Source organism: Aquila chrysaetos, chromosome Z, assembly GCF_900496995.4.
Source record: "Aquila chrysaetos chrysaetos chromosome Z, bAquChr1.4, whole genome shotgun sequence".
NCBI lineage: Eukaryota > Metazoa > Chordata > Aves > Accipitriformes > Accipitridae > Aquila > Aquila chrysaetos.
The window spans coordinates 73,579,474-73,591,822 of NC_044030.1; the positions used below are offsets into that span (position 1 = coordinate 73,579,474).

At 34.9% G+C, this 12,349-nt stretch overlaps 1 protein-coding gene across 3 annotated transcripts in view; it reads right to left on the reverse strand.

Moving 5' to 3' along the window:
• Positions 1-12,349, reverse strand: part of WDR70 (WD repeat domain 70) — a 143,717-nt gene that overhangs the window by 93,947 nt on the left and 37,421 nt on the right. For all 3 annotated transcript variants that reach the window (XM_030003416.2, XM_030003415.2, XM_041120828.1), the window contains exons 6-7: positions 10,187-10,246; positions 4,817-4,950 (exon numbers count right to left, since the gene is read on the reverse strand). In XM_030003416.2, coding sequence (XP_029859276.1) covers positions 4,817-4,950; positions 10,187-10,246 — 194 coding nt within the window. The remainder of the gene's footprint in view (positions 1-4,816; positions 4,951-10,186; positions 10,247-12,349) is intronic.

Genomic DNA, 12,349 nt, shown 5'->3' on the forward strand with positions numbered 1-12,349 from the left:
CACAGCACATCAAACGATATTATTTACAAAGCTGGCAATTAACATGTCATTTCTGGCAAACATATTTAACTTCAAGAATGCTCTTATAACTCCAAGTGAAAAATAATATGTGTCAGATTTAGCTCTTCAGGGCTGAAAGTTCTTTTTCATCTTCTCAAAAGCAACTTGTGAATTTACAGTAATCTATAAATTACTATAAAAGGATGTTGTAGTCCCACATAAAACTCCACGGTACATTGTACACCAGGAAATTAGTCATATGTCAGCATTCGTGCATCTTTTTCTATTTTCAGGGCTACAGTTTCCTCAGAATCTTAGATAAAGTTAAATATACTATCAACCCTGGAAACATGACAGTAGATAACAATCTGCCTAGTCTATTATGTCTTGGATGACTGCTCATTTGCGGTAAAGGTTTTCTTACATACATCTTCTATTGATTGAGAAAACCTGGGACAGAAATCGTGGAATAATACCAAGACAACAAAAATTATTAATTGAAAGTGGGAAGATGGCTGATGAGTGAAAAGTCCATTTCCAGCTTCAGCAACTTCTCTCAGCATCCTGCTTTATATGCAAAGTTCACTGCAGTTGCTGTATCTGCAGCAGATATCCCTTTGACCCTCTACCCAGCTATACTCCATTACAAGGATGGCAAAGAATGCAAAGCAGTCTATCCACTCCACAACCTGCCAGAATTTATATCCTGGCACATTAACAGAACGTGCACAATAACAGTACTTCATATTAATGCTTCAGCTCTGCAGCTAAATTAACCACAAATTAAGGACTGGAATGCATTTGCCAGCTAGATTTGGATTCCCATGGCATCCAAACTGTCCTCAAAGGAGTATCTTCCTTTTGGTGAAGAACATAACCATGTGCATTCAAACCCTAGTAACTTTAAGGAAACCTTTTTAACACAATTTCACATCAACAAAATTAACACTCAGGTGATCAACAGAACTATGCAACTTGTAACATAATAATTTTAACGTTTCATGTCTTATATGGCGGTGACTTCATGACTGACTCAGCAGTAGCTATTATCTGTTAAATCTGTCCTCAAACTGTGAGTTACTACACAAAACGCATAAAACTTCGTAATACGTGTTTTAAAAATTCTGCACCGATCATAGTAATGCAAACTAAGCCTAAGTTTCTCATTCAAAACACGTTTGGCAAAACTGATTACATTATGATTCAAAAGCCAAAAATTGCTTCAAGCACCCTATTATGTAATACAAACTGGCAGTCGAATTGGCCAAAGTATTATAAACTCTGATTTTTAGTAGAAAGGAGACAATCAAATCTGGGAATTTCTGAAATATGTCACAGGCGTTGTCTGAAAAAGCATCCTGAGCCTCAGGAGCAAAAATGGATACTTGCTCAGAAGAGGGGAAAGAAGGCCAGCCGCATTAAGCTCAGAGGAAAGACTGAAAAAATTAAAAAGAAACCCACAGGAGAAACAATATCTAAAGTCTAGAATATTCTCTGGAGACAGCTGATAAACCTAGACTAAAGAATCCATCAGATACAGCTTCAGAGCAACAAGTATATCTTCGGAAAAAAAATTTCCCCCCGTTGTACATCCAAGTGCTCTTGCCGTATCACAATTTGTACAAAGCTCAAAATATTCCTGAGCCCCACCTGAGTACTGCATGCAGAATGAAGTACTTAGCTAGTTACACTTCTCAGGCTCTAATGCTGAAATTGTCAAAAGAAAATACCCAACACATCTCCAAAGCACAGATTCATGTTTTGCACTTTTCATTGTTGAAATGTAAGAACCAAAAATAAACATTTAAAAACTACACTAAAAGATTATTTTTGCTTGATGCATACCTCATGCATGAAGAGAATTTGGCTCCTAGATATGATTAATCAGCTTGCCCAAAAGTAAAATCTGATTTCTGAGAGAATCCACAATATGTAAAGACCCCCAGAGTCTTCTGAGAAAACTGTTTTTCAGACACTTAAGTACTGAAATGAAAACTACAGCCATTAATACTGTTAACATGGCACTGTTCATAATTTGACCAATACTGTCTCATTGCTTCTTTGTAGTTCTAAATCAGCATGTTTGAACAAACATTGGTTTCATCTTAGATTTAGATTTAAAGTTTCTTCTAACAAGAGCACCTGATTTTACAGTGCCTAGCACAATGGGAACATAACTAATAATTCATCAAATCAGTCTTGTGAAAAAATTAGTCTGAGAGACAAGATTTCCACCACCTTTATCTAAAGGAAGAAAAAAAACCCTTTGTGACTGTGCAATACGACTTTTAAAAACAAGTCCAAAAATTGGTTCTATAAGCAGGGTATTTGCAGAGCCCCAGAAGTTACCGCTTTTCAGATGTTTATTGGAGTATGACCAAGAGTGAGGCTCTGCAGAGACAGTTCTTAAAGAAAATATTTTTAGTTCTTATAAATGTTAAAGCAAAAGTCTTGGGAAACTTACAAAAACAGTTCCCTTTAATAGCATTAATCCAAGTCATTTTGGTTTAAAGCTGCCAAACGCGCACAGCACTTTCTGCCAGGACTTGCAGAGCAGAGCTACATACACGGGTAGAATCATGACACACAATTTCTACACACGTAACACAGCTTTGCCTTAACCTTGCCTTCACCTTCAGCACCAAGGTGTGGTTTGAAGGTACTAGTTTTTTGTCAGGCTCTTTTTTTTTTTTCCTTACATCCCAAATCCAAGGAGAAATTAACAGAGTAATCTGATACTATGTTACAAAAGAGAGCCTGAACAATATAGAATTATTCTCAGGCTTTTTTATTCTTAAACTGAAATTAAATTTATGGCTCCAGAACTGGATTTCTGCTAACACCTAAAGCTTCCATACCTCAGAATTCTCTGAAATTAAGGTCTAGGAATGGTTAATAGTCCTTGCAATAAATTCCATAGTGAAAAAAATAATATAAGAATATATATACACCTAGGCATAAGTTATGTAATATTCTACATAGTGCTCACCAGCATGCCTCAATGTCAGCATGAAAGAACTTTTTCTTGAGTTTTGATCTTTTTAGCAGACAGAGCTATAGGTCCAGTTTTATGTTTTCAAAAAGATACAGAAGGGGTATTTAAATAACATATTTTTAAAAACCCCAATTCAGTACCTGAGACTTGCAACACAAGTGAAATTCCCAAACCTTTCACCAGTCTATTCTATTTTTAGTATTATTTTATATTTATATTTTTATGTATTTCATTTATACTTCAACATACTCAAACCACAAGAACGTATATTTCACCAAGAACACTCATACATTCATTAACGTACACTGTACATGTGGTTTTTATACTATATTTATGTCTTATACCATTATTACCAAGTGCTGCTAAATTTGAATGCACTCTTCTGCTCAATTTGGAAAGGCTTCAGTTAAAATAGTCTCCTACTGTGGGAGTGAAGACTGTCAGCTCTTTCTTACTGCTCAGTTATGACAGAGGAAAGGAAAATACCATTTGTATCCTGCTAACTAATCATGTAAATGAAACTCATGCCAGAAAAGTCTGAATGTGACTCCATGTTTGGAGAATTTTTTTTATTTATTTCAAAGTGGCATGTTTACTAACTTATGTTTTCAAAGTAAATGTACCATTCATCAGTTTATTACAAGATAAGTCTGTCAAAGAGATTAGAATTGCTTAATGAATCAAAGCACACTTTTTATTTCCCTGATTTTTCAGTTTAGAACATCAGTAGAACCCCTTTCTATTTTGCTCCTTTTCAGGCTAACAGCCCCAACTTTTTCTTGTCTTTCATTATCTAGATTCTTGGCACATCTATAATTAGTCATACACATCCTAACCTTCCAAACTGACCAAAATTCAGCTGTAGCTTTTTAAGACAATAATGATTAAAAATAGACATTCTAAGTACTACTTACTGTGCATAATAAATTTCAGTCCCTCGCTTAAGTGTACCAAAGTATCTTATAAAGTGCACCACATTAATTAGATATTAGAAGGTACCTTGCTAGAACAACTGTGTTACTAATTTATGAATGTGTTTATCAGGAAGTTTGCTGTGCATGAGACATGCACTTCTTTTGAAGGAGTTCCTTATTCCAATTCTCTGGAACAAGTAAATGAACTCAGCTCATGTACTTGCTGAATTACCAGTGAATAGTACGGATAGTATGGAAATCACTCTCTAAAAAATGTTTTCTGTGCTTTTTTTTTAAATTTACATACATAGAAAAAATATAGATAAATGTAAATAAACATACAGCTCTTTTTCTTTAAAAAAGACAATAGACTTATACTTTTTTTAATGCACACTATGTAGTTATTCAATCACCAGTGCAATGCAAAGGACCAGTGCTTCCAGAAACAGAGGTTTTAATGAAAATTAGATACCCCCCCTCAGAAATACTGGCAGCAACTACAGAGGCTCTCCACAAAGGGGTCAACTGTTTTCACTTTCTTCTCTTCTTCATTAATTTTATATAAGCAGAGTACATATGGAAAGTGTATTCTATTAATTTTGATTACAACTATGAAAGTCAACCTGTCTCTTTGGGAGGTTCATAATCTATTTGCTGATATGCTATTAACAATTTCATCTGCAAATTCACCTGTAGCTTTCTAAAAGGGGAATATATGCAAGTCATTGGAAAAAGCATGGAAAGACATAAGCAGACAAGTTCTTAGGTTCACATTCCATTTACCACAAAAAGTACAATGGGATACAAAGCCTTTTAAACAAGCTATCTTACAAGCTTACAGCTTCCATTCTATTACGAGCTTAACATTGGCACAGTCTTAGGTGAAAAAGGCAGTCTTCATGCCTACCATTCACAAGGCTGGAGTGATCGAAAAGCTTGGAGAGAGGCATCCATTCCAGCAAAATCCCAAAATTTAACATCATAGTCATATCCACCAGTTATCAAACGGGCACCTGAAGGATCCAATCCCAAAGCAGAAACCTAACCAGGAAAAAAAAAAATTTAAGATCATTCAAGCTTTTTTTTTTTTCCCTACAGTTCTTCAGGTGTCACCAAAACATAAAATACTACTAAAGTAGAAAAATAATTCAGTGTGCTAGTTTCTTTCTAAAATACATCAGCTATATTTTGTTTTTGAATTTTCACTACCTTGTATAATGTCCGAGTACTTTGGAAGTGGTAGGGAGAACAGAAATGGAAATTACATAATCTGAATAAACCACTGAAGACAGCTGAGAAAAGTTAGTTTACAGTGTTTGCTTTCTAATCGTCTCATTGCAGAATTTGGATATGTTTCACTTCTATGAAAAAAAATTGTACTCTGAACTTTTCTCAAAAGTACAAATCATATTTCTAGGAGGATCCTGAAAAGTCATTTAACATCCATCAATTTAAGATTTTGCGCTAGTTTACTCAAGACAGTTCATCTGCATATATATGTTGTTTGGTTAAATTTCTCTTCTGAATAAAAGAAAAGAAAAAAAAACTTGATTTAAAAAAACCCACAACTTTAAAAAAGATACTATTTTAACTAAAAAAGCTCAAAAAAATTTATGAAAACCCATTTGTTTTATATCAAAACCAGCTGCTTAAAGCCACTCAGAACTTTAAGGAAAGAATGCTTAATGTTCATTACTCTCATTTGTTATCCTCAAATCAAAGGTTTATTAAAATGGGATTTTGAGTGAAAATCCTGTTTTCGTTCCTCTATTTAAAGAACTTCATTATAGTAGTATTCAAATCACCATATGGAGAAGAGTAGCAGACAGCATCTCATTGATTAACATCCTTTCACTTACCTTCAAAATTATTTCTTCTCTTTTCTCATTTGTGAAAATACTATCTACGAATATGATTTCAAGTATTAATACAAGATCAGCTAGACAATGTGTTAAATTAATTTGTAAGACAAGAAAAGAGATTAACTCTCCAAAATTAAGTCATCTACATGAGACAGTGTTGAAAAGTGATATCAAAAACTGTAAAACATGTATTTTTAGAATTATTCAAAATTACATGCAACCTGAAATGTTAAAATAACTGAAAAAGTTTTCAGGACAAGAGAAAACTCATATGGAATTCATGCTTAGGTTTTAACCCCTAGAACACAGTTTAACCTCTATTAGGCATTTCAAGTTAGGCAGACCATGGGTAAAACCTAGCCTCCAACCAGCAGATGACTTTTAACCTGGGGAGATTGGACAAAAACCCGGGTCATCCCAAACACATAAGATAGATAAACACCAGATTCAGAAACCCTTTTACAACAAGGAAGGCCGTCTTCAACACAAGAAAATAAAGTAGGAACAAGAAGAAGATGATGAAGAAGAAGGTCTAGGAAATGCCTGGAAAGGGATTTGAAGAGATGAGCCAGAAAATCCTGAAGGAAAAAAAATAATCTTATACTTCACCAAGAACATTCAGACTTATAGAAAATTGTGTGGGGAAAAAACCAACCAAACAAAAAAACTGTATACACAATAAAAGAAGGAAAAGTCTTAATTTCTGGGTGAAAGATAACACCTAAGAACAGTGTAGTAGCTATAGGCTAGCAAGGCGGAACTTCTTTGAGGGAAAAAAAAAAAAAAATCAGGCCAATTACTTTCAGATGCCTAAACCTATGCTAAAAATTCCAGATATTGATGTGAAAAAAATACAATAATTTGCATATAAGGATGCTCATCTGTATGTATCTCCTTTACATGTATGTATGAAAAGTACTGACAGTCACTGATTTAATGCAGACACATAGAAGTACCACCAAAAAAAACTTGTCCCAAAGATGTATCAGTCTACTACTGTATCTTTTTTTAAAGCTTTAATATATAGACTGTGCTATGGAGACTTTTAAAACTTATGTAAACTGTTAAATAGTTCCCACACAAAACACTGTTTAAAAAATGGAATTTAGCATGACATATTCTTTTCCATGCCCAGTTGAAAAAATAACCTACAGAAAATAAATGTTTCACTAAAAACACCAGTTATGAATGGAATTTATTCTTTAAGATGGAAAATTTGTTTTGCTAAATTTAAGGTTTCCTTATCTGAAAGAGTATGGGATTCTTCTGAGTTTTCTTCTTCCAGTTTCGTGTACAAAAAGGCTCACTTAGGTATTCCTTATTTTATCAACAACTCATTTCTAGTCACCTTCTCATTAAGGCTCACACTGTTCCTCATGCTGGTACCTCACTATATTTCAAACATACAGTGCCATCATACAGCCAACAGTTTGAAAAAAGTACTTTCAAAAAAACCAAGTTGTTGCAGAAATGATGCTGCTGTTCACCAGGCAACTGACTTCTCCTTAATCTAATTGTCCTGCTTTATTTTAGAGGCATTCACTTGCAGAAATCTTGTCTTTTAGAGAAGGTCTAAAACCTCATTCTTCTAAAGAATGCAAAGGATCATCAGATGTCCTAATCCAGTGCTCCCCCTAATTAAAAATCTAATTTACAGAGTTACTAATAGATTTAACATTTTTCTTTGTACTTCCCTGAGTCAAATGTTTAAATGTACTGCTTTGTGCTATCCCTAAGAATGAATTAAACTCCAATTAGTGATTATGTCACTGTGACATACTTGATTTTTAAAGGTTGCAAAGATGCAACCTCTTACATGTTTAAAAAAAAAAAAAATTCCCCTTTTACCATTTAAATGCAAATTTTGAACCCCATTCATTCCATACATGATTTGTAAAATGCTGAAAAACTGGGCATCTTCAGATTAATCATGCATTCAGTTAATAGAATCAAGTGTTTTATTCTACAATAAGTACTACAGGAAGGACCAGCTGTGACATGAGACGTTAGCAAGCACACTGTTCAGAATACCTCTGATTATGTATTCTTTCTCATACCCACCTATGTATCAAACGTGTCAGGAGAGAAAAAAAAAAAAACCAGCCCTGAGGTTTCATTGGGAACAGTAACTCCTATTACACTGTATAAGCAAGACAACTGGGAAATTAATCAGGTTTCTGGAAAGCCTCTCCAGCTTGGGAAATCTTTTCTGAGACTTTTCAGCTGCACAGGAATAGAGTCATCATCAAACCCACATTCATTAGACTGAAGAGGTACAGATGGGATACGTAAGTTTAGCTGAAATACAGTACTATGTATGAACATAATGCAAAGACTGTGTTTTAAAATGTTGGGGTGCAACACTGATATTAAGATATGAAGTTGCTCCCATCCTTTTATGTCTGGAATGACATGGGTATTCTAAAACAAACAAATAAAACAAAAAGATAGTCTTTCTACAAAAGAGCTCTTTTTTCAATGATACGTTTCATTCACTGCATCCAGTCTAATCCAGCTGTGAGAGATAGAGAGAGATATATATATATATATAATGTGGGTATATATATATATATATATATATATATATATATATATATACCCACATTATAACTCACCTCTGCTCTAGGTGATGACAGCTGCATTCTTATGCAGTCAAAATACTTCAGAAGTCTTCCAAATTGTAACTTCCACTTTACAAAGCCTCTTAGTTAGAAATAACGTGAGCTTATGCTTTAAGAAACCACCAAAAGATTTACTGGTTTAATACAGAGAAAAAAATTTACTTAATAAAGTTTGTTAGGAAATGTATTCAAGAAGTACTGTAGAAGCAGTTACTGTCACATGTAAAATGGGGAACTGGTACACTAGTATGCAAATCCTAGTATGCACAGAAATCAGCATGCAAAGAAGTTACATACACTGTGTGCATAAATATCCACTCTACTTTTGTTTAGTGTAATACAATGCATCTTTTACAGGTCTTCAAAGAGAATATTTTTCTATTTTCATTTATAACATACTTGCTACGTCTTTACTCTCCTCCCTCTATGTCTGTATGTCTAGCACTATGATAAAACAAATGGGTAAGCCTTATCACCTCTCCACACTCCAAGACAGACCACAAATTCTGATGCCAAATTAATGAATGAACACTTCTGAAAATAACTATTACTGAAACCCCCCACACACACACACATTTATGAACTTTACTGTTAAGTTTAAACCCCCCAAAAATGGCTTTTGAATGTCCGGCAAATATTAAGAAATTAATTATTAAAAATTCAAATGTTAAACACATTATTATTGGTGTTTAATGTTTTAATTTGATATTGTTAATTTAATAAGTTTATTATTTAATATTGTTGAATGTTAAATTATTAAGTGTATGATTATATTAATTACATAAACAGAAAATTACTCCACGAGTTTTCCTAACAATCCAATAATGGAAAATCATACATTTCCTTAGATTGTTTAAAACGTCATGAAAAAGCATTTTTCTCAAATAATTTTTTGTTTTATTTTTCTTTACTTTCTTTTTTTCCCCCCACTCCAAAGAAATTCTCAGGAATGCCATGAGTGAGAATTCTATTGATTAGCTGACAGTACTTTCACAGCGATATAACAACAACAAAAGAAATTCTAGTATTATTTTTTCATTGAAGCCTAAGTCATGGCCCAAACTAAAGAGGATAAACAGCAGCAGCATCTTTTTTAATGGCCAAAAAAGAATATGGGGAAAGGATTTGGGAATAGATTCAGGGCTATTCATGGCCAGAAAATAAATTCCATTCTATAAAAATAGATCTTCGATCAATCAGCAAATAAAAGCAATTGAATTTGTGTTGGAAGATGAGATTACCCAGAGATGAAAATATTGAGAATAAAGAAATGATAGCTTCAAGTTGGACAGTGGTTCTTTAAAAGAAAGTGAAGGAGGTGAAACCCAGTAAAGATGCAGTCAAAGACAACAAAGAACAAGGTTTCACAAAATTGAAAACGGTGTATAAAAGGCACTTAAAAGATTCAAGGAGAATGACAGAGACCTGTGTTCAGCTACAAAGAAGTCTTAGAAACTTCAGCAACAACATTATCTTTGAAATTCAGGACCAGTCAAAGAAAGGCCTAGATTAGACCTATGTCTAGATTAGGAAGGTCTAGCCTAGAAGAGGAATGCCAACAATTACAGAGAGTGTGTTTGACAACAAGCAAGAAGACAAAAAAGCACAGAAGCAGTCCTAAAACACGCTTTCAATTGCAGTAAGAAATTAGAATTAGAAACCTAGACTAAAATAACAAATTAAGAAAAAAAATTAGGTCCTTGAACTTTAGCTGACTAAGTATTTGTTAACTCTTTTCATAGACTGGCTCACTTCTGCAAAAACAAGAAGTGTTGAAAATGTGTTATCACTTACTGTTTTTGTCCCATGTTGGAGTGTAATTTCATGAGAATCTGGAATTTTCTTGACAGGGTTCTGGAAAAAAAAGAAAATCCACCTCTGTGAAAATAGTGCTATGACCAAAAAAACCCCAACCAAACAAAAAAACCCAATACTACAATGTATATAAAAGTAAGAAAGGTTTCCCTCACACCAGCCATAACCTGAGGAGGAGAAAGCAGGGGGAAATCAGAAACAACAGGACTGATCCAGATTTTTGTTTTCATGGATATACCCCTAAAAATATGATGAAAAATTGCTAAAAAAAATGAGACTACCTTAATAAAGAACAAAACCAGGAAAAGATATCCTGTTTTTCCTCTTTAGAAAACATTAAAATTCTGTTTAGTTCTTAATCACAATATAACAATCTCAACTTGTGATTTAGTCAATCCATCATTATTAAACCATGTCTTTTCAAATAAAAGGACTCTATGAACTTAATGAAATTAATGAAAAAATCTAGAAATTCATTACAGGAGCTAAGTTATCTATGTGGTTTACTAAGATCATGGACTGGCTTCCTGCTTCCACTTATGCCATTACTGCCAGCTCTCACAGGTCTTCACAACTGCCACTTTGATGGCAGCCAACATAGTCAATGTAATTCAGGGAATTTCATTTAATAGCAACATACAGGTCAAAGGCAATTGCAGTTTAAAATGTTTAATGCATCACACTAACATCCATAACACGAATATGAAAATAGTCAGTTTATGCAGAAAAAAATGTACTGAAAAGTACTGAAGTGACTGCAAGGTTCTACAAAGGTCATTTGAATTATTATTCTCAAAATGCTCATTTGCCTGGTACCATTTAAGTTTCCTAGAACAGACACAATCTATCATTGTGATGCCTGATATCTTTGTTACAATTTTCTGTTGCCAAAGTCTGATTTTAAAATAATTTTTAAACAGACTTTATATTATACGTTTTATCTCTTTCCTTATCCATCTCTGCCAATTCCTTCCCTTTTTTTCGTGCTTGCCACAGAAAGTCTCTATAGCAGCAGGCTGACTTCCTTTATACTCATTTTATCCTGCAGTTCTATCAGCTTTATTTCTCCAATAAAAGTGAAAATTTCATTATCTTTGGTTTAGCCAAACCTACTCTTCTTCCAACTTTACTTCTTGCCACTAACAGCAGCTCTGATTCCTAAAACAACTGTATAATTTCTTTCTCTTTTCACACACACATACATATAGAGATAAGCCAGCAGAAGACTCATGCCCTCTGTTTTCACATTCATAGCGTAGGCACGTCTTTAATAGTCACAGGTGTTTGAAGGGGAACTCAGGTATTAGCATGGAAATCATATATGCACCTGAGCAAAAAAAATATTTATGGGACTGCAGTCCATGCTAAGTCTGAAAAGGTATGTATTGGGTCAGGCTGAGATGGAGTTACTTTTCCCCGTAGCAGCCCTCACAGTGCTGTGCTTTGTACCGGTAGCTCGAAAGGTGTTGATAACATGCCAGTGTTTTGGCTGCTTCAGAAGTTGTTGGTACAGAAGCGTATCTCCTCTTGGCACTGCGACTGCCCATGCTACACTGGATGTTTAAAGGAAACATCCCCCCTACACATCACACAAGCAGTGCTACATGGACTAAGTGGGTTGCGTCGATCATATAATGAGCTCGACTGGGGAAACCCAACGACCCAGGAATCCTGGAAGAGATCATGGACTGGCCAGAAGGGAGAGATTTTGGAGCATTGCCTGAGGAGGTAGCTTGTGCCCAAGAGGCCCCACCATATAAAGAGTTATCAGAAGATGAAAGGTGTTATGCTTTGTTTACTGATGGATCCTGTTGTGTGGTAGAAAACCACCAGAGGTGGAAAGCTGCTGCATGGAGTCCCACATGACAAGTCGCTGAAGCCACTGAAGGAGAACGTGAGTCAAGTCAGATTTCAGAACTGAAAGCCATCCAACCAGCCCTAGAGATTGCTGAACGAGAGAAGTGGCCAGTACTCTGTCTCTATACTGAGTCCTGGATGGTGGCTAATGCCCTGTGGCAGTGGCTACAGAAGCGGAAGACCAATTGGCAGCGCAGGGTTAAACCCTTCTGGGCTGCTGCATTGTGGCAGGACATCGATGCCTGGGTAGAAAACATGGCTCTAAAGGTACATCATGTAGATGCT